The sequence below is a fragment of the Megalops cyprinoides genome, chromosome 14 (assembly GCF_013368585.1).
Source record: "Megalops cyprinoides isolate fMegCyp1 chromosome 14, fMegCyp1.pri, whole genome shotgun sequence".
Taxonomy (NCBI): Eukaryota; Metazoa; Chordata; class Actinopteri; order Elopiformes; family Megalopidae; genus Megalops; species Megalops cyprinoides.
Window position 1 is genome coordinate 22,366,944 of NC_050596.1, and position 22,814 is coordinate 22,389,757.

General features: G+C 46.0%; 1 protein-coding gene across 1 annotated transcript; it reads left to right on the forward strand.

The window, feature by feature from the left end:
• Window positions 1–904: 904 nt before the first annotated feature.
• On the forward strand, window positions 905–21,517 carry LOC118789170 (methyl-CpG-binding domain protein 5-like). The gene is made up of 9 exons (XM_036545497.1): window positions 905–1,102; window positions 4,225–4,327; window positions 5,056–5,236; window positions 6,775–8,916; window positions 18,314–18,528; window positions 18,689–19,870; window positions 20,429–20,502; window positions 20,639–20,714; window positions 21,243–21,517. The coding sequence occupies exons 1-9, from the start codon at window positions 990–992 to the stop codon at window positions 21,312–21,314; spliced, it is 4,158 nt and encodes a 1,385-aa protein (XP_036401390.1). The 5' UTR covers window positions 905–989; the 3' UTR covers window positions 21,315–21,517.
• Window positions 21,518–22,814: the final 1,297 nt, after the last annotated feature.

The following is a 22,814-nucleotide window of genomic DNA, read 5'->3' on the forward strand; positions in this document are numbered from 1 at the left end:
TTAAGCAGTCATTTTACCTGAAGGTAGTACTGTTAATCCCTATGTGTCTTTCAACTTAGTCTAAGGGACCTGTAGGTGTTCTCTAATTATGCCCATATTTTTATGCTCTATGATAGAAGAAGGCAGCTTTTGCCCAGGGCTACTGGCATGTTTTACAGTCAGTTTACATCATCATGAGTGAGTTCATTACCGATACGCCCAGAGCTCGAGAATAACTTGTCCGTCTCATTAACGTGTATTTTTGGTGAACTCAAAAAAACGCGCATCTAATTTATCTTCAGCAGGTGTCAACAACAAGAAAAAAAATCCTGTTTGTCTTACCCGTCTCTAATCATGTTTGTTCCCAGGTAGGCAGTCATGAGAAGGCCCCGGTGTAGCCTGCCGCACGTCCCGGGGATTTCGCTGTGAGGAATCGAAGGCCATGAGGAGCTCCGGGAGTATAATCGTCAGCGCGCGCCCTCTTCATTAGAGATGAGAGCCCTCCAGAGCGGTCAACAGCAGCCCCAAACGCTGTGAGAGATAACGGCCTGAGCCATCCGCTCGCTCCCCCAGACATCTGCGCCCACCGCGGGAATGAGACGCCACTGATCCTCCTCTATGTAGGCCCTCGTCCGCGCAGACCTCGTCCCCTCCCCTCCCCTTTCCCCCTTTCCCCCCGATCTGTTTTGGGCCCCCCCCCCCCCCTCCTGTTAACAGAGACAATGCTGCGAAGCCCCGCTGCCGTTTAGAGGGAACGGCAATGAAGGATTGCAGAGGCCTGGTTCTACAGTGAGCCAGTCTCTCACCCCCCCCCCCATCCCCACCCCCACCCCCTACCCCCCACCCCCCACACACCTCCCCATGATCCAGCTAACGTGGGCGACCCTACGCTTTTGAGAGAGGAGCTGCAGCGCGTGGTCCCCCTTTCGGAAGACCAACATGACATGTGATGCGAGGACTCTTACGGACGAGTGATTATCACCTGACGTGTCTTGTACACAGCCAGAGCTATGAATGGAGGAAAAGACTGCGAGGGAGGGGAGAGGGAGGGGCATCCGCCCCCGGCGCAGGTGCCCATAGGCTGGCAGCGCAGGGTGGACCACACTGGGGTGGCCTACATAAGGTAAGAACCGGTGCGCTGCGGAAAGCGAAAACTTCTTTTCTTTGCCAAGTGAACATTTTAAATGTGTGGAAGATGCAGGCAGTTGTGTACTCACCCCCTTCCCTGTGCTCACAAGTTCATTTTCTCATCGCTGTTTGAAAGAGAAAGGTGATTTTCTGTAACACGTGTTTTGCAGTCTATTCTAACACCTCCACAGATGAGGTCTGTATCACTCAAATTTGCAAGGAAAAACAACAAAACGAATATGAAAGAACCATGTGGGTCAAGAGTTATGAAATTTTAGAAATTAATCAGATGCTGCAGGATCATTTTAATGGATTTCCTTGCATGGCTGGAGGTGTACACATCTGCACTGAAACGACTGACTGACTTTTAATCATTTTGGACACTCTTTGGTACATATGGGTTCAGTGATAATCTGAGTACTGGCAGAACACGTTTTATGACACAATGCCTTCCTTGAAAATCCATAGTAAATGCGATCCATCAGGAATTAATCTTTTTTTCCGATAGGCACAACGTTTCATAAGCAGGAGTTACATTCCTGAGCAAGCTATTTTTTTTTTTACAAAAAATTATACGTTAAAATATGAGTGAAATACTCATAACACATTAATATGATATAAATATTTGTAAACATACAAATGAAGTATGAATATTCAGTATTGTGACACACTTCGGACAGATTCTTATTTACAGTTACAGGGCCAGAGAGACAGCACACATACAAGGATAAAATAAATCGCCTAAATCTTCCGCGGTTCCAATCACAAGTTCACTGAAAGAAAACAACGAACTGAAATAGGGAAAAAAACAACACAGACCAACCAGGGCAAAGCAAAGAAAAATCACTGTGTAAACACAATCTTTATAAAGCCTTTGCTGTGAATCTTGTTCTCACTCCCCTGCCTCTGTCTCATCATAAATCTGGATTTTGTAGTGGGGAACAATTAATGGAAGCTTTTTTCATATAAAAAAGTGAATACTTATCATGTTATACCAGCTCATTGTAAAATGGGAACTGCCTCAATGAATCATGTTTGCACTGTAGGACAGTGGTCCTCTTCTCCAGTTCTGCAGGGCTACAGTCCTGCAGGTTATCCAGCTGTTTTTAAAGCACTTACACTCCTACAGTGGAAGGCTAGAAGCAGTAGTAGGCTAGACTAGTTCAGTCAAGGCTGTGATTCCTGGAATCAGGTGGTGAAGTTAAAAGCTTGGCTGGGGAAAAACAAGCCTGCAGACACAGTGGGCTCCCAGGACCAGGGCTGAGTAGCAGGGCCTTCAAAAAGCAATTGCCCCACTTGTGAAATTCAGCTGACACTCAGCATTCAGCACTGTGCTGCGCTTCAACTGATGACAGACACAACATGAAATATGCAGGAGATGAAAATAAGAGTTTAGGCGACAACATATAAAACTGATTACCAACTCAGAGGCTGCATTTTTAGGCAAGGGCAAAAAAAGCCACAATGTTTAAATTCTGTGTTTTTCAGTAGCGATAAGAGAACAGCTTGACAGTCCTGCTTATTTTTGCCTTATAACAAAAACGGGGGGCAAAAGTATGACAATCCTCAGGTTATCCAAAGGCGTGACAGATTTCTGCTGGGATAAATTTTCATTCCGTAACAATGATAGGGTTGAAAATTTTCCATGCTTTTGAAAATTTGATTTAAAAAAAATTGTCCATAGTCAAGTTCCAAATTATCATTTCATTAAGTGTCACCAGAAAGACAGAACGATTGGCAAGCTCTACAGTGGGTATTTCAGTCAGGCTATATGGATGTCACATTCATTGAATTTCATGAGTTCTGCCAGTGATAGCATCCCTAAACCAAAACTTCAACAACAATAAACAAAGTCACAACTATTTATTTATTTTAGCTCTTCAACTTAATCAATTTTGAACATCAGTACGTGGATATTAATGGCACATTAAAAAAGAAAAGCTAACTTGGAAAGTCTATGAAATGACATCTTAAGCAACATTTGTGCTCTTACACATCTGGTAACAGTCACCTTAACAAGTTTTCCCTTCTATGTAGTGTTTAATGTGTTGAATATACCCAGGGTTCAACATTAAGGTGTCTGGTAGGCTTGCCTGCAGGATGGTGGGCACACTATACCAAACTTAAATAGGAGATTAACTGGCCAGGTTTACTTGCCAGAATATGTTTTCCTTGTAGTGGATTATCAATGTTCCATTAATGTTGAATCCTGCCATCTTTATTAAATCCCAGCTCCTTGACCTAGAATCTAGTAAGATGGTAATTGTAAGTCGTTGTATGCCATATGCCTGCACAGTTTTCAAATCTGATTGGTTCATATTGTGGAATTTTTCTTAGTGTGACGGGAACAGGGGAATGCAAAGTCTCATTGGAGATATCTTTGTTCACATTGAGGGTCTGAGCGTAGGTCATTGCCATGGGAGATCGAGAGCCAGGCTGAGCATAACATCCTTCAGGTTACTATTGTTCGTCAAAAAATTCACTGTGTGTTTGTCAGGTTCACCATCAAGAAGGGATTTGGTCAGAACCTCTCCAGGGTTTGGATCTCCACTTGCACCTTACGTTTAGTTTTATTCCAGACCGCTTTTTCTCTAAACATGGACCCATGTGCCCATCGTTGGCAGGTTAATGAAGAGGGTGACCTTTTCTTTTGAAGGGAAAAGGCCTTGGTAAGCACTGCCAGTGCAGGGAAGCAGTACAGAACGAGATCTCTTTTGGAGGCCATTTCAGCCCTGGAGTGGGCCGAGTGGAGGTCTGATGTCTTGGCTCTTAACCTTTCGTGGGAGGCACATCTCATTCTGCCTGAATGTGTGACACGCCGTGAATGTGCATGCCACATCTGAACACTCAGACCAGTGTTCGGGAGAAAATGATTCTCAGAAGTAAAAATTTTTCAGTCTGTGTCCATGCAGAGGCACCGTAACTTCTGAGCATCTTGTGCCCCCCCTCAGTAAACTGTGGACCAAGCTGCTGGCCCAAGTCAGTTAAACAGTGCATCTGGGCGTATTCTGATGCCAGGCCTGTAATAATGTGCAGTGTTGTGAAGGCGATCACTCTTGAGTGATGGCCCAGTTTGTATGTGGCGCTGTGAGTAATGTCTCTCCTTGCCTTCCCCAGCCCCAGTGGCTCAGTGCTGTCCTGCCTGGAGCAGGTAAAGAGCTACCTGCTGACCGACGGGACGTGCAAGTGTGGCCTGGAGTGTCCCTTAATCCTCCCTAAGGTGAGATTGTGCGTGTCTGTCTGTGTGGTACAGGTGGACACGCATGCATGTGTTGGTGGTAAGACTGTACGTGGCAGGTATATGCATGTACAGTATGTATATATCTGTGCATGAGTAGCATTTGCATCTGTTTAGTTGCAGTATGTTTGTGGTAATTGTGTGTGGGCATATGCGTGGGTGGGCATGTGTGGTGTGTTTGTTCACATCATAGATGGTGTCCGCATTATGAGGAAGTAGTAGTGTAAGTTTCCTCTTGGTCTTCTGTTGCATGGATTTAGAGGGCACTGTTATTGAAGACTACAGGTCATGTAGGGGAAATGAGACCTGTTTGCCTGCCTGACTGTCAGATAACTCACAGTGAGTTAACTGAATTAATCTGATCTCATTAATATGTCATTGGTCCGTCCTAATTGCAAGCCTTTGGAGATCGTCCCATAGTCTGATAGGTTATGTAATATATGGCTTTGGTTTCTGTTTGAATGAGTTTGGCAGCGCTCTTACACTGCTAGGCTCCCTGCCTTTCCGAGCAGATGTTTTCTTTTTAATTTTTACCCACAGAGCGGTGCTGATTTATTTATTTTATTCATTAGTTTATTAATTTGTTGCTTATTCCATACAACAGTGGGAAATAGGAACTTGTATTAGCATGCAGGGTCATAGGGAATTTGAATTCAGATGCAATTCGTAGATGTTTGTGAATTTTGAGCAGCTATGCCTCTTTTTTTCAGGTGTTTAATTTCGATCCCGGGGCTGCTGTCAAGCAGAGGACTGCGGAGGACGTGAAGGCTGACGAGGATGTCACCAAGCTATGTATCCACAAGAGGAAGATCATCGCCGTGGCAACTCTGAACAGGAGCATGGAATCACCGCATCCTTCTCTAGTTCTGACCAGTCCTGGTGGCGGCACAAGTATGTGTGGCATTCGCACAGGTCAGGGGTGGGTGGGGCAGGGGGTCCATACCATTTTTCTTTTTCCAGCTCAGCTCTGACGTATTGTTCCAGCATCTTCTCAGAGGCATTTTGTAAATGGATTCCAGTATCATCGTCTCTGTGTGCTTGTTGAACTGAGATGTTGAATTGGCTCCGTTACAGTATGGTGCTTGAATTTTGAATTAGTTGTAAAATGAGGGTGCATTATGGGGCACCCCGCAACTCCTGATTCCACATGCAGGTTTTCAGAAATCCTCGGAGTGCCAAAGTCACAGGCAGGGGACCACACCTCAACCCTTCCACCAAAACGTCATTATTCCTCAGGTAGCTTTGGGAAGTGAGCTCGAGGTGGGAGGTAGAAAACTTGCATTGATTTTACAGTGATCCTGAACCTGGTTTTGATTGTTCCACAATAATAACAAGTATGCCAATGTAAATAAAGACAGCCTATTAGCCACTGATTCCTTTTTAATTGATCACCTCTAATAAGGCAGCTCTGTCTCTGCACACTGATCCAATCTGTGATAATCAGATTGATGTAATGTACACAAAGGTAATGCCATCATATTAGACACAATTAAGTAAAATGTAATTGTTATCCACGAAAACATGTTCTGCGTCGTTATCCGATTGAAGGAGAGATCTCGGCCTCCTCTGCGACTCATGTGCCACAGCTGTTGCACAGAATTTGATCAGACATGGTGACCATGGGCCTGTGTGTTCAAACGTTGGCTGAGGCACTGTTGTGTTCGCAAGCAAGGCACGAAAATGGAAGGATGTAACCCTGTAGTGTAAATGGGGTGATGTAAATTTACTATTCTGTGAAAGTCAGTCTGAATAAGGGCCTCTGCTCCGTAAATAATTCTACCCCATTCAGTGAAGGAAGGAAACGAAAATGAAGGAGTGTGCACAGGTAGATAGGAATTTCACTTATGTGGATGTTTTTTTTAATGGAATCCAGCCCAGTAAACTCACGATGTGACGTGTTCAGTCCGGCCGTTGGACCTTCGATCTGCGAACGCAATCTGCGGGAAGCTAGGCCCTCTTCAGATGTAGATTTGGTCTCCCCGTTACTGTGATATCAGGAAATGTACTGGGCTCAATTTTCCACACAGAGCAGAAAGGGAATGGGAAAACATCTCTATGACAGATTGAGATCAACCTAGAAGTTGCTCTGAAAATGTACTGTTCCATGCATTCTCGCAGTGGCGTTAGGCTGTGCATTTATGCCATGCCAGCAAATCACATGAAAACCTCTACAAAAAATAAAAGTCAAATGTCATATGAAGGCACATGCAGACATTTTGCACTCCCAGAGGAGCCTGCTGAGTATCACTTATGTTTCTCCGTTTCTAATTCCAATTCTAATTGGAAAAAAATCATTGATATTCAGTAATTTAGGTTCCAGTAATCTCAGGTAGACTGGGTCGCATAACATTATTAATTTAATATCGCTTATAATTATTTGGAAGGTTCTTTGGAAGGTATCATCTCGTATTTTTTTTCCTTTCTTCCAGGTGCAGCGCCAGTGGTCTCTACATGTTCAGCGACCCCGCGAGCAATAAGGAACACATCACATGAGGTTCCACCCAATTCTTTGGCCCCCGACTGCAAGAACCCCTTCCGGATGATGATGGCGGGACAGCGGCACTTCCAGCTGGAGCAGGAGATATACGGAAGCCATTCCCGATCGCGGCTTGGCAGCGGCGATCAGGGGCACAGGTCCCCGTACCGCACCCCGCACGCCGGGATGCTGAGCCCCACCTCCTACGGGGACGGCTCGGCGTCCCCCAGGACAGACCGTCTGGGGAGCCCGGACATGTTCGGCCGGTGCGTGCCCGGAGGTTTCCACAGCACCGGCAGCCCCAGCCCTCTCCACGGCAACAGCAGGACGGCGCTGTCCTCCCCGCCGGGCCTCCCGTTCCAGGGCTCGCCCGTTAGCCAGTCGTCCTGCGCCCTGGCAGGAAGGACTAGCGTGCCCCTGTCTCCCACCGTCACCGCCAAAAGCCCCATCATGAAGAAAGCCTGCAGCGGTTTCCCCCCTAGCATTGAGCTGCGAGGCATCCCCCACCACCCGCCCCCGCACCCGCGCCCCTCCTGCGCCCTCCAGAAGCAGCACGTGACCTCCGAGAAGGACCCGCTGGGCATCCTGGACCCCATCCCCAGCAAGCCCTCTGGTCAGAGCCCCGTCACCGGCCTGAACCCCAGCTTCCAGCCCGGCGTCCACTCTCAGGTACCAGCCATGAATGTAACCATGCCGCCGGCCATCGTGCCCCTGCCCAGCAACCTGCCCCTGCCCACGGTAAAGCCCGGGCACGTCGGCCACGCCAACCACGCCGGCCACGCGCAGAGGGCCCAGCACGTGGCCTCCGCCTCGGTCTCGCCCTCGCCCGTCACCTCCCCGGTGCATGCGATGGGGCCGGCGGTCAGCAGAGTAGAAGCGTCACCTCAGAGGTCGCGCTCCTCTTCCACCTCCTCCGACCACGGGAGCTTCGCCATGCCCCCCGGGCCACAAGCCCCCTGTGGGGGCGTGAAGGCGCCCCCCAGGTCCCCTCGGCCCTCCATGCCCCCCAGCCCCTCCAGCAAGCCTGACGCCCTGCTCCAGTACAAAGACGTCCCCGGCCAGCTGCTGTCGGGGATAAGCAGTACAATGAACAGCAGTCAGCCCGGCGCCATGCTTCCTCCCCAGAAGAACCACCCGGGGCTGCTGGGAATGCCCCTCAACCACATCCTGAATCAGCATAACTCCGCCTCCTTCCCAGCCAGCAACCTCCTGTCTGCAGCAGCCAAAGCCCAGCTGGCCAATCAGAGCAAACTGACCGGCAGCAGTAACAATGGAGGGAGTGTCGGAGGCGGAGGTGCTAGTAATAACAATGGTAACCTCCCCTCTGCTGGCTGCGGAGGACACGCGGAAGGGCACGGCACTTTAAACTCTGTGTTCACTCCAAATCCCAGCATGCCTCTGGGCATGAGCGAGGGGCAGAGCGGGCGGGCGGCGCTGCGGGACAAGCTGATGGCCCAGCAGAGGGACCAGCTGCGCAAACGCAAGCAGCCCGACGGCGACGGCGTCTTCAGCATGCTGAAGTCGCAGGTGGGCGGGGCCAGGCCGCCGGGACCCGCGGAGCAGCTGAGGAAGGCGCACGTGCGGCCAGGCGGGCTCCCGCCCAACACCTCCATGGCCCAGCTGCTCCAGTCCATGAGCTACCAGAGCTCTCAGTCCTCTGGGAACAGCGCTTCCGGCTGTCTGGGGGCTGCGCAGACCGGGAGGGCCTCTGGCCAGCTGCGCTTCGGGGACGGGGCCAGGCACCCCCAGCAGCCCCTGCAGGTGCCGCAGGGGCTTCCCGGCAGGGGGCAGGGCCAGCGTCCCCACGGCATGGATGGAGGGATGGCGCACGGGGCGGGCCACGAGCAGTTCAGCCCCATGGACCAGATGCAGGCCAGCTCTGCGCTGGGGCACAGCAGGCAGGTGACCCTCAGAAACTGCTCGCTGGGTCACATCGACCCCCGCTCACAACAGCTATCCCACCACCACCAACACCAACACCACCACCCCCACCACCCAGCGCAGGGGCACCCTCACGCCCTGGGGCAGGTCGCCGCGGCCACCATGGCCCCCAGCACTAACGGAGGCAGCTGCACGCAGGCCGTCTCTGAAACGGGTAAGCTGCGACTTTCATGCAGAGTCTACACATACATCCGGGGAGGTTTTTGCTCAACTGCACAGGAGATTATGGATTTGCTGAACATCCTGTCATGGTCTTTTGTGGGGGAGGTTATTAGATCGTAGGTGGTAGGTTTGTCCCGCAGATTTTGTACACGCCACAAATTTCACACATTTGGCATACGGACATATGGATAAGTAGTATGTCTGTGTCTGCCAGGCTGTGAGGAATGGAATTAAATCTTACAACATTGCAGTTCATTCTGTACTCCCAATAGCAAAATAAGCAAGTGTAACCGATGGGGTCTGAATGGGAATCAAACCTGACACCCTCAAAACCGCAAAGCGCACGCTCTGCGAAGAAGCTCCCCCAGGGTCCCTAGCACAGGGAACTCTGTCCCTGTGACTCCAGGGGGTGTGATGTCCTTCTGTTGCAAGCACTCGTGTGCTTCCTAGCACCATGAGTATAAATATCATTTGGGACACATGGCATTCTGATTTCAAAGAGCACTAAAATCAACTAAAAATGACAGCAAACCCTTTGCTTAGTTATTTAGACTTGTGCACAAACAACAGTGGAGACAGAATTCCAGCCTCTATTGAATGCTGTTGCTTCAGTGTCTTGTAATACAGGCATACCCTTGTTGAACAAGACATAGGTCTGCGTCAGCATTTATACACTGAATTAATGAGGATACTGCTATAGGAAAACATAAACAATGTAAGTGTTTTCTCAGGCGAAATGGATCAGGTTATTAAACTGAAGAGTTAACTTCATCAGGTTATCAAAGAAAGCAGAGAGGAAGCAGCAAACTGCAGTTAAGGGCTGTGCTCTCCATTTGATTTATATTTCCTTTGGTTTCTTTTTTTTCATTACTGGAAATAACTGAACAATCATTTTTTTAAAAAAAAGCTATACTCTACCTGAAAACACTCCTCGCCGAGTATGGTGTGAACTTTGTGAACTGTTGACTGTTTTTTTTAGTAAGTATTAAAACTAAGTAAACTAATTGAGAACCTCATTTTGAATGAATTAAAAAATAAATTTCATAAATTCATGCTATAAAGATTCTGTGCGTTACAGGGTATGCCTGTGTTATTGTATTGGACAATCTCCCATCACCCTGTGAGGCATGACACACCACAGCAACGGGGCAAATGCTTATTTATGGCAGGTGTTCTGACTGTCCAGTGCAGAGCCGCATTGGTTTCACACCTTTATTTCATTTGTCATTCCCAGCCCATTTGCTGCTTGCATCGTGCTTGCGTCATTGAAGTCTCAACATTTATTTGCACGCCTCTCTGATACCAGTACTAGTCACCTGCATCTGTGTTTACCACCTGTGATGGCACTGCTTAAATGGCACCCATCGCGTGAGGTCAAAGGGATCATCCTTCTGCAGGCGTGGTCATTGTGAGACTCTGTACACTGGAACAGCTTTAGAGTCAGGATTTCCTCTTGCTTCTCAATATAACTCCACCTTATTTCTTAGCAGAAGCTCAAAAACTTTTTAGAAGGTTTAAAATTGAGTTTTGAAAAGGGGAATTGAAAGCAGAATAGGTTCAAATATATATAGGTTAATGCACAGCAGAAATTTTGTTTGCTGTAAATTGTTCTTTAGCGTGGTAATCTAATCTTGCATTGCTTTGAGAAGCACTTCACAAAGTTTAGATGATAAAATGAATTTTTAGATATCTCCCAGTGAAGTACAGGTATTAATCTTCCCTCTGTGTCAGATAGAAGGTGCTTTTCATCAGTATGTGGGGACTATTAAATGAGCTTGAATGGTCTGTCAGGTTATGCATTTTATCTTTGGATGGAAATGAATAGCATCCTTTTATTTTGTTGTTTAATATTACCATATAACTATCTCTACAGGTGAAGTTTGGTCTGTTTTGAATTGTCTAGTTCATGCCTATAATGATTACTTTCATTCAATGCCGTTGTCATTACAGATGACTTTACACCACTGTTTCCCAGATTATTTTATCTGAGGAAAATGTTGTAAGAAATCCATTTTTAAAATGAATGGAACAAGTTATTTAAAGGCATTGTGGGTCAGGCATTCTGGGAGAGGTCATTTTGAACAGTTTCTGACCAAAACAGGATAGAGTCAGTGCCTTGACAAAGGCTAGTGCTTGCGGTTTGTTTGTGAATATTTAATAGTGTGTTAAATATTTAACTAATTTATGGAAATAATCGAGTAAAGAGAGAAGGGCATGCTGTCAGTGCTGTGGGCTTTGAAGTAATACTTGATATTGCTGCAGTTGTGGACTGTGATGTCATCCGTATTCTGAAAGTAGGTTAAAGAGGGGAGGATTTTACAGTAGCAGTAAACTCAAGAAGAACCAGCCATTGCATCCGGTATTTTTTTTTTTCTTCAGAAAAAGGTTTGCCTAACTTAAAGATCTATGTTTGACAGACATAAAAGAAGTCATTACTGCTGACATTGGCAGTGGAGATGAAGGAAACAAGTTTCTTTTAAATGTTTCATTTTTAATTTTAGTTTGCTGAACTGTAGTAGTTGCAGTAATAATGACATGGTGTACTCCTCTTTGCCCAACTTCATTTTGTTTTCCGGATCAAAGTTCTCTGTAATAATAAATCGTACAAACTTTTATTTTGTCTGAAGTTTTAAGAAACTTGTGTGATGAAAGTAGGCTCTGAGAGTGTGTGGAGAACCCCCAGAACCCCAGAACATCTCTTTCTTCCTCCTCCCCTCATTCCTAGCCTGTTCAAGAAACCCAGCAGCCTTGACAAAAAATGTGAACTTCATAGTTGTTCCAAAGTATACATGTAAAAAAAAATTCATATCAGCACAGAGCTATCAGACTGGAAATGTTTTCTCAGCTGTTGCAAATTTGCCAAATAAAAAGGGACCTATTTTAAGCATCTGCAAGATCTCTAACAAAAACTGAAAATGTCGCACAAGGAAAAAATCACCACAGAACATATCTGCGACCTCAGGAATTATGTTTTTGTTGTTGTTGTTCATCTGACTTGCATTTCATTTCTTCACTTATATATTTTTCAACAACAGAAGGAATATTTTGTCTGCAGTAATGCTTGTCTTGCACCTAATGCCAAAGACCTCGCTTCTGTTTTTATTTTATAATGTGACGACTTTGCTGAGTGTATTTACCAAAATGCACATACATAGCTGGCAGTCCCTGTCAGTCCTCCCAAAAACTGAAGGAATCTGTTAATGCTGTTTATTGAAATGAAATCATAATGGTCAATGCGGGTTGAAAAGGACAGACAAGTCGCTTGTGTTGGTTTTGTACTGATGCAGTTTCATACAGGGGTCCCCCTGACTCTGAAGACTCTCCTTTAATAATGATGTCTGCCATCGTGAGAGACCCAGCGGCAGTACGGGACTGCGCTTTTGGCATCAAACGCTTCCTTATCGTGCTGTGCCCTCTGCCACCTCTCCGATCCGCGAACGTGCGGCAGTGTCAGCTGCCGAAAATGGCAGCTGCTTGTCACCCATGTCTGACAGGGCTTCCTTCTGGCTGATTTTGTCAGCATTTGAAGGTCCTCTGCAAAATGGCCTACTTCAATGGGTAGTCGCAGTCAGTGGGGGAGCTGGTGGTAGCACACTGAGCAAACCGTGTTGTTTTAAAATGCTGGACAGAAAGATGAGCATTTCTTCCAATGTTTTTAGGAAACGGGAGGAGGGATGCTTGGATGAGTGTCCCTTAGTCCCTTGCGTCCCTTTATTTCAGTCTGTTTTAACAGCATGGAATGAGGCTTTGGTTTCTCAGAAAAAAAGAAAAAAAAAAACTAACACTTAGCCAAGATAGCATAGTTTTTTCAGAGCATTTTTGAAGAAGACTGTTGTAGACTCCATGCATCTCTCTACTGTTAGAATTAGAGCAAAAACATACTGGTTCTACAAAGGGAGTCACAATACCATGTATTATTATTCCATTTCCAAATGCATTTTCATTAGTTGTCTTCTGGGAGCTCTGGCACAGCAAGAATACAGCTTACTGTATTCTTGCTTAATGTTAGGGACACAAACTTTGCACCAAAATACCATCGCCAAAATAACAGGAACAGGGCAGGTGAGGGGGTGGTTGGGTGTGGTAGCCAGTCTCTTTGAAAAGTAATGATATTTATACCATAACATTAAGATGGTTAAATTTACAAAGCAAGAGCTTTGTTTGTCTATCAAATCCACAAAAAATTAATAAATATTTAAGGGCATTTTCCTGCCCTTGGGAGAAGTTTAAACATAAACCTCACCTTGTAATGTATTGATTAAGGTATGTAGAAGATGCATTTTATGAATGGTGCCTAGCTAGTGTTATAAATCGTATTATCAAGCCAGTCGCTGTATTTGTAAGTCTGTGGCAGTCTTAGACTGAGAAATATACACAGCCAGTTTCCAGGATACGCAGAAAACAACAGGCTAGCAACTGTACACAGTGCACTTATTGGACTGAAATGAAAATCAAAAACAGAAAAAAATAGGATCTCCTTTGTGTAGCTTCTGCTGTTCTTCAGGACTGGCCCTGACAGGCAACGCAGGAGCAGCTGACAGTTTCCACAGCATCAGCAGTGGTGAGAAGCAGCCATGTTTATGGTGTAGGCTTCACATCTGCCGTGACAAAAATGTGTTCTTTGTCATGTTTCTTGCAAAAAATCACACAGTGTGTTGTTTTGTTACTGTGGAGATGCTTTTATGGTTATGCTCCCTTAAAGTTCCTTATCTCCTTTTTGTTCCAGCCAAAAGATGAAAAATTACTCCCAAATGTCACTATTAGTCACATCTGGCCATTTCATAATGTCTCCCCAATCTGTTTTATTTCAGGAAAGAGGGCACCTTTCCCATGTTTTCAATTTAGTGGTGTGCTGCCAGCAACCCTCAGTTCTCAGAGAAGTCCTAAAGTCCAGGATTCATTAAAGAGCTATCTTCCCAATGTGACAAGAAAGAATGTTGACAAGTTAGATATTGACAGGTATATCAACTGTTATACAGACATTGTAAACACAATTTGTAAAAAGCATTATGAGAATGTTCAGAAAACTCTGGACACAGAAAATCTAGCAGGTAAATCTTTGGTAAGTGCTAGGCTCAGTCAGATGTTATGAAAAACTGCTATCATGTTTTACTCTTTGTTACTTGGTATACTTTTTAATAATCAGATCAGTAATAGAAAACAGGAAGAAATGAATATTCTGAAATGAATATTATTTAAAATAATTTGTAATCTGTATACAGATTTTTTCACTCTATAGTGGTTGGTACAAGCCTCAAAAAAGTGATACTCTGATTTTCCTCATTAAATCAGATAAAATCTTAGATACAACTAAAAGCAGGGATCTTTTACTTTATTGAAGATGCATGAAACGCGACACATCTCCCAATTCTTGCATCACACTTGTGTGACAAATTTCACTTCAAAACGGTGGCTTTTGCTGCTTTTATTCTGTTGATCACACGGTGCTGTTCATGGCAGTTCTCTGGAGGAGGGGAAAAATTCTTACTGCTCTCTACCTTCATCCCCATCAAATACTGTACACCTCACTTTCTGAAACCATGCTTTGAAGCTTCGGTAGTCTCAGAAAAGTTGGAGAATTGTATTGTTATCATTTGGTGCCGAATGTGTCTGCGCATGGGGCTTTGTACCTGGAACTAACAGATCTGTATTCTATCTGATTACATTGTGAGGGATGTCATGCCTTTGCTAATACGGCTGACATGATACTGTGGAAAGGTGACTAACGCTGAGTGCCCTAAAATTCAGTGCAACGCAAAGACTCATTGTGAACAACAGACCGTTGGTGGAAGCCAGGTTGGAACTTTCAAGAAAAATGTTCAACCTGCACTCCTTTTTCTGTATTTTTATATCTTCTGTCTGTGGTTCATGCAGCGTATTTCCATATTTGGTAAGTGATACATTTTTCCACTTCAGTCCACATGATTTGCAGCTCCCCTCTACTTATCCAGCTGTAAATTGTAATCGGCAGAAAATGAAGGAACGGATGAATCTGGTTCCCGCAATGTTTGTCCACAGCATCAGAGACCTGGAAGGAAAAGTTCTATTCTTTACTTTTTACTCAATTTTAATAGCTCAGTGTCTTAGGCAGAAAAGACTCCTGTTGCCTCAGGTTTTTGACACTGGATGCAGTTCAGTCTTCTCCCTCTTTCAGGGCCGTAGCCAATGGGAGTCTTGTCGATGAAGCCTTGTCTCTGAAGCAGGATAAAGTAGTCATGGTGCGCTCACTGTCAGTAGCGTGTCAGTGGAAGGTCAGTGACCAGCAGGGGGCGTCGCCTTCCCCCACACAGGACAGGAACAGCTGCCCCTGCTCCAATATATAAAGATGGGCCATGGCAGTCTGTCTATACCCGGCCCTCCTGGTGCCATCCCTACGCATTCTGACACAGGATCTGCTCAACATCTCAGCCTCCACCAGGCCAGCACATATCATTGCTGTGACCCCAAAGTGTGGGGAGGGGGAAGTGTCTCTCCAGTGGGGGAGAATGACCAATGCACTTCTGACATACCCAATGTTCTGCTCTGCCCCCCCCCCCACCCCCCCCCCCACCGACCATGGGATGGTTTCCAGTGACAAAGTCAAGGAGGCTCATATCTGTAGAATGGGAAAGTCTTCATATAAACAATTCTAATGTTGGATGTGTTGTTGTAGGGAATGCTGGAGATGGCATGGCTGTTGTCTTAGTGGTGTCTGTTGGAGATTAATAGATGTCTTGGGCTTTGCCTGAACTTAGGTCTTTTTCACTTTAGAGCTAGTGATTGGCTAAGAACTTGAATTAGCTGTCCTTTGTCAATCAACTGCTCTTTGAAAGGCCGCAAAACTTACCGTAAAATTTGACAAAATAGAGAGAAAATAAAGAGATCAGTTTTTTGATAAATTAACATCTCACATAGATGCGTGGAGTTTTTTTCAAGTTTCTTCTCTGCTGCTGCCTACATAGTGGGTTTGGAATGAGTCTTGTTTTGTTGCTGTAGTTTTTACTCTGTTTGTGGATGGTGAGTCAACAGTGTCTCTCCTTGACATGCGAAAGGAGAAGCTTAAATGCACCTGCCTTGGGGCAGGGGGTGAGTGTTAGCATATGGATTTACTCCCACTCATTTTTTTCAAACCATTCAGATTCACTTTTGAATTGAAGGAACTCATAGGCGAAAGTGGGTCATTTTTGAAACAGTGTTGAAAGTGGCAGACCTTGAAAATGACATTTAAACTTTTTTTTTTTTAATCGAATTTGAAAGCTGGCTTCCAGGACCGGTGTTCTTAAAACAGTATTTGAATTTGCTTCATGAATCGGGGGGGGATGGGGGGCTGTTTCAGGCTTGCTTACGTAGGCTGCAGATCACACGTCACACTGAAAATGGATATACAGTGACACCAGTGTATTTTTGTTTTGACACAGGGGCACCACGCAAATGATCAATTTTGCCTAATAAAGTAGCTGTGGGTTTCCATCTTTTAAATTGGTGTCTGAAACCATCAAAATGTCACTAGGTCACAGTGGCCTCTTTGTTTCTTTTTTTCTTTAAAAAGCTGACATTCCCCTTGTTACAGATGCAAGTTGTTTTGGTACACAAGCAGACAGCACAGTCTGGTGATATCTTGTCTGACGTACATACATTTCTACCTGGGCTTCAGTACCTGTCTATCTGTATATTTATTTGTAATATTGATGTCTCCCTATTAGTGTGGTGTTATCTTTGATCTAAATGGAATTATCATAGGCTGGTTTGTTGTTTTGTGTCTGTTGTTTGGAGAGCTTGGTGGAACTGAATTAGGCAGTCTTGAGGAGTGTTGCAGCTCTACAGACCAGGGTCACGAATATTTAGTTGCCACGTCTGACTGTCAGATGAACTGACATGTCCTGAACACACTTGCTAAATGGCAACACTTACCAGGTGACAACTTCCATGTTATCACGAAGAAAGGGAAGCTAGTGCTGCTCTATGGGGAAAAATATGCAGTTTTCTTTGAAATCTTTATTATAATGAAGGATGAAATTTGAACTTTTGTAGAAAAAAATAATAAAATCATCTGACATAAATTTTCTGACAATTAAACCCAGGGAAACGTGTTTTGTTTGAAGAACCAAGCACTTACAACAGAGAAGGTCTTTTACTGGCAGATTTCTAAATGCTGGCTACATCCAAACAAATATTTTCCCTCAGTTTTATTTTCTCACAGAACAGCCTTAGGTGCCTTTTAATTAGGTTTCAGAGGCAGTCACAGAGGCCAGATGCACCCAGGCTTTGCCCCTCCAGCTGATCCTTTTTGTTTTATGGAGCAGTGGGGCCCTTCAGATGAGATGCGGGATCCATTTGATTGTTCCGTCTTTCTGTGCTGTTGATGCATTGTTCTCACAGACGCGCGGCTGAGTGCGCCTTCCTGAAAGGGCCTTTTGTTGGGAGTCGTGAAGTAGACCGTGTGCCATCTGGAGGAGAGACGGCCAATCAAGCAGGACGGTAAAGTCAACACTTAGAGCGCCCTCTATGGGCTAATTACTCAAAATAGGGGCTGACTGGGCCAAGCCTGGCCTGAGACAACAGCTGTGGAGAAGCCTTATGCTTACTTGTATTAGGAGGGCTGTGCAGCAGGTTATGCATTTAACTGTATTTCTGCACAGCATGGAGTCCTGATTTGCTGTGTAAGTTTTCTGTGCCTTTTTTTCGTCACCTGAAACTTTGTGGATCCCTTGCAAAAGTGATTTGTATCTGCTCGGCTATGTGCTGTCTTTTCAATTCAAAATCTTGCTCAGGGCATGGTTGTCTTCTTAAATTAAGCAGTGAATTCTGAATTGGTTCAAACACCAAAGAATTCAGTAATAGAATAGAATTTAGTCTGATGAATTCAAACAGCGTGCAGTGTTGCTCTTTAACCTGGCATCATGAACTTTTTACAGGTGATCCTGTTAATGTATTTTTGTGTCCATCCTCTCACTGCTGATGTATGAGGGGAAAAAAAACATGAGCTTTTAAAAAAAAAAAAAAAAAAAAAGGTGACACACATACACCTCAGATGACCCATTCAGAGCAGATCAAGCTAGATCTAAAAAGTGTCAACAGAGATTCATCCCAAGCACATTCTGACATTGTTTTCATACCTGTGTTTTCCATCTTAACCTGTTCCCCATGTTTCAAAGGTCACATGGCTATCAGTGAAGGATTCTGCTGATGCATGTGTGTGTCGTTAGGGAGAAAAGGAGCGCCTGTCTACATGTGCTTACAATAAGCCATGGCAAGGGGCAGTGCTGCAGGTTGGCATAGGTTTTCTCTCTTCTTCTGTCTTGTGAGTTGAACAGTAGAATACAGTAATGAACGGTAAACACTAGTTTAGGAGCACAGCTGTTATTTTGGCCCCTGACCCTTCCCGCCCCTCTCTCTCTGGGGTCCCACAGGTAATGCTCTTAGCTGCGGTCTGAACAACCGTCAGCGGGGCGACTTCCAGTCTCTCAACCCCAACAGCCAGATGTTCCCGCAGCAGGAGCCCCAGGGTGTGCTCGCCCGGCAGGGTGTGCTCGCCCGGCAGGGTGTCCCGGGGTTCCAGGCCCCGCAGCCTTTCCCCCACAACTCCTCGCCTAGCCCCATGGCCTGCCTCTTTCAGAACTTCCAGGTCAGTCAGTCAGAGCCTCGAGGGAGAGGCGCACTCGTTCTTCTCCGGGTTTCTGTCTCTCCTCAGTCGATTGCGTTTATGGTGCAGACCAGTGGTGCTTGTTACATTGTTCCTTAAAGTCAGTATCTTGGACTCGGGTATTCTGTCTTTTGTTTTTCAGGCAAGTGTGCCCGAGAGTGTCTTAGCCCCCAGTACGCAGATGTACAGCCAGTCCAGGATGACATCACTTCCTGACACCTCGGGAGGGATGCCCCTGCCGCAGTTCCAGGACGGCCTGCGTGAGCCGCAGCCTCAGAGCATGGGCCCAGCTAAGGCGGGGAACGAGGGCGAATCGGTGGACGCCATCTACAGGGCGGTGGTGGATGCGGCAAGTAAGGGAGTGCAGGTGGTCATCACCACCACGGTCAGCAGCCCGACGCAGAGCAGGCCCGTCCCGACACTGAGCGCCATGAGTGCCTTCACCGCCTCCGTGGGGGGCCCCGGCAACCTGCCCCACACCGTCAGCACCGTCGTCCGCGGCCGACGGGACCCCCCCTTCCAGGAGGCGGAACCCCGGTCGCAGCCCTGCCAGCAGCAAGCCCAGGCTGGCTGCCCCCGCAAGAGCTCGGTCCAGGGCAAGAGCGCCCCCGATGGCGGGGAGGCTCAGGACTATTTCAGGTTCCCGGGTACCCCGCGGAGGCAGTGGGACGGAGAGGCGCTGCCGGGGACGGATGGCCACCACGCTTTGTGGCGGGGGGAGGAGTTCCTGGAGTGCTCCGCCCACGTCCGGAGCAGCCCTCGCACGGAGAACTTCAACAGCCCGCCTCCGTCGCTGCCCCGCCCGGCCGAGCCTCCACACACGCCGCTGGCGCCCGGCGACAAGACCTTCCCCGACGACAGCTACCGCTTCAACAACTGCCAGAGGACGGCGGTCAGCGTGAAGGAGCGGCTGGAGCAGACAGCGGAGCGCTGCGCCCACATGAACGGCGGCCCCCTGCCGATGGGCAGGGTGTACAGGGACGTGCTGGGCCCGCCCAGGCACGACCCCGCCTCCGAGGACCAGTCCCCCAGCTCGTCCTCCACCAGCCTGGAGGGATCCCTGGCTAAGGACTACGTGCACTACAACGGCCACTACAACGGCTGTGTGCCCAGCCCCTCCGACACCAAGAGCCTGAGCAGCGAGGAGGACCTGCGCCACCCGGACTCGCCCTCCTCCAATGACTTTCTGCACATCCGCCCCAGGACGTTTCACATGGGCGAGCTGGTCTGGGGTCAGATCAAGGGCTTCCCCCCGTGGCACGGCAAGCTGGTGGGCGAGGAGCAGGTGCACAACCCCGGGATGCACAATAGCGAGCAGGGCAAGGTGAGTCACAGCCCCCTTCACTGCAGGCCTGATAAACCCCGCACAGTCAGTCAGTCCTCTTGATTTAATCAGTCATACCGTGCTCGGCGAGTGTGGCCTGTCGGAGGAGTACCCAAATGGTGCTGTGAGTGAGATTAAAGACACATCACAAACCTTAAGCTTATTCACTGATTGTAGCGGAGAATGGTATTGCTGCCGGCTGGTTGTGGGTGTGGTTGATAAAGCAGATATTTGTACCTCTTTTCCACTGTGGAGCTGAAGCCAGGCTCATTCAAGTTAGCCGGGAGAGCCAGTATAGCACAGTTGCTTCTATTACATAACCTCACAACATATGCTGCACAAATCACAGAGGAGGTTTAGACAGCCTCTCGAATCAAGATAGGAGAATACCTGTCTTCTGTGTGAGCAGCAGATATAAGGGTGTGGGGGTGGCAGTGTCTGCAGATGCTGCTGGTTCATTGTGGCTGAGGAAGTTCTCTCTCCATAGCAACAGCATTCCAGAGCCTCAGTGATTGCAGGTGTGGGCTAATAAGGTTTGGTGTTTACACCCTCTCTCAGGTGGACCCAGGGAAGCTGAGGACGCTAACAGAAGACCTGGAGGCGCTCAACAGGGCTGCCAAGAGGAACAGAAAGTAAGTCACATGACTTCAGAGCAGGGGGCTCCACAGCTGCGGTCAGGAGTTTGGGCTGCCCATCCATCCCATGATGAGAAGGAGGATGATGGGGAGTGAAAAACATTAATAGTATTTATTTGTTTTTTGTTTCCAGAGGTGGGAAACTGAATAATCATTTAGAAGCTGCTATACACGTGACCATGAGCGAGCTAGACAAAATGTCAGGAAGTGTGAGTATGCATGATTCTAAAGTCTTTTCTTTAACTATATAATGTATCATATGTCTAATGTGTGTTATGTGTATTTTTAATATGTATACACAATTATAATGTGGAATGTGTTCAGTCACAGGTTTTTTCATTCATTATTTTTTCATTTAATGCATATATTACAGTCTTAAGACGTGGTGGTGCTAGCATACGGGCAAAGTTATGCATTGTGAATGACATTAGCTCGTTACGGGACCCAGCTAAATGTCTTGAATCAATTAATTGATGTACCAAGTTTGTATCCTGTTTCAACTTTTACCCAGACCTTAAGAGAGAGTTTTACAGTTTAAATGGCTTGCTGTTCGCTAACAAGCTAACCAGCGTTACCTTAAATAATAATTTGACAAATTAATCTTGGAGTGCCTTGTGCTGTTATGACACGATAATAGTGGCTTATGTAAGAGATAAATCATAACTTTCAGGTTCCTTTTGAAATAGCCAACGGGGAGACTGATATTTCTTTGTTCTCTTTTCGTGCCCCCATCCCAGGTTCACCAAATGCCACCAAGAGACAGACAGGTGAAGCCCCCGAAACCCAAGAGGAGGAAGATCTCCAGATAACATTGAATGTGTCGGTGCTCAGTCCAGTACCCAGGCGCAGAACTGTGTACATACTGAGTTTTAACCATCTGACTTGACTTCCACCCCTCACCTGGTGCTGCAGTCAAAAGTGGTACAGTGTTTTTCAACCTTACCCTCACCCTCCATCCAAGACACAGACTGACACAGGGGGTGCAGGGTGAACCAGTCAGAGAACTGTTTAAGACAGTGGTTGCAATTTGTCAACAGCTTGTTGAAGAACTATTTTTTCTAGAATACTTAAAAAAAAAAAAAAAAAAAGCAAAGAAAAAAATAAATCGTGCATACAAGAAGATAGACAGTCCAAATATTTCTGATACGTTTTCAATGTGTATATAGACAATGCAGAAATTTCATGGTGATATTAGAAATGATGTATATATTGTACAATATTGTGATGTACAAGCGTACCTAATGCACATTTTAACTTTTATTGTATAAAAACAAAGCAGAAAGAAGTGTACAATTTTTTTTGGTTTTTATTTAGTACACTGTCAATATGACTACCAGTGTAGAACAGGATGAATAAAAAGAAATGCGGCCTAAAGCATTTATATGGTTAAATTGAAAAAAGCTGTTTTGTATTGAACAGCAGGAGAAACAGCATGATGGTATAACCCCTAAATTAAGACAGACATGTCACACCAATAAGTGTATATCTTGTGTGTCAAAAAGGAATGAACTTTACCGGCTCACAGTGCTTCTGGGCTTCTCTTTAAATTGGTCACTGCAATGCTGGAAGGTGTCCGGCTGCATCTTACTTGACTCCTCTGAAAAGGTATGCCACGTGAGACCTTTCCCGTTCATCTGTTGCTCTTGTGAAGTTCAAAAGACACTTTCTTTGACTGCATAAATAGTATTTTTTCACGTGATGTGCAGAGACTCATAATTTCACGTGTGTGCGTTGCCCAAGAAACAAAGCCATGCCAAGGAAGGACACTAAATAAAATTATTCTATTGACCAGTCATTTGTATTTCAAAAGTAAATCACTTATTTTTCTTGAATATTTTTGATACAAATATCAGATAGGACATTTACAAAAGGACCTCTGAGTAGTAAATGCGTCTGCTTTGACAGAACAGTAGGTAGTTTAAATTTTTAAAGGTAAAGATTTAAACTTGTAGTCCCATTTATAAGACTTGGTTATCTTCCAAACTGCTGAATAAATGAAACCAATATTATTTGGCCTGAACCCTGCAATGTAATATTAAAGCCAGGGTAAAGTGAGTAATCAGAGTAATGTACAGCTTCATCATAAAGATGGCCAGGCAAGCCATTGCAATTAGTCGCTTCATTTCAAACCAGTGTGGGTGTTTCTTGGTTTGCCCTTGAAAACTCTGCAGTCCAGAGTTGCAAGGCTCAAGAACAAATTTTAATGTGCATTTGGAGCCTCCAGTACAAATAAACATAGTCTAATAATCAGTTACACTGGGATTAATATACAGGTTCATTTATCTTTACCTTTTAAAACTGTAGTTGAA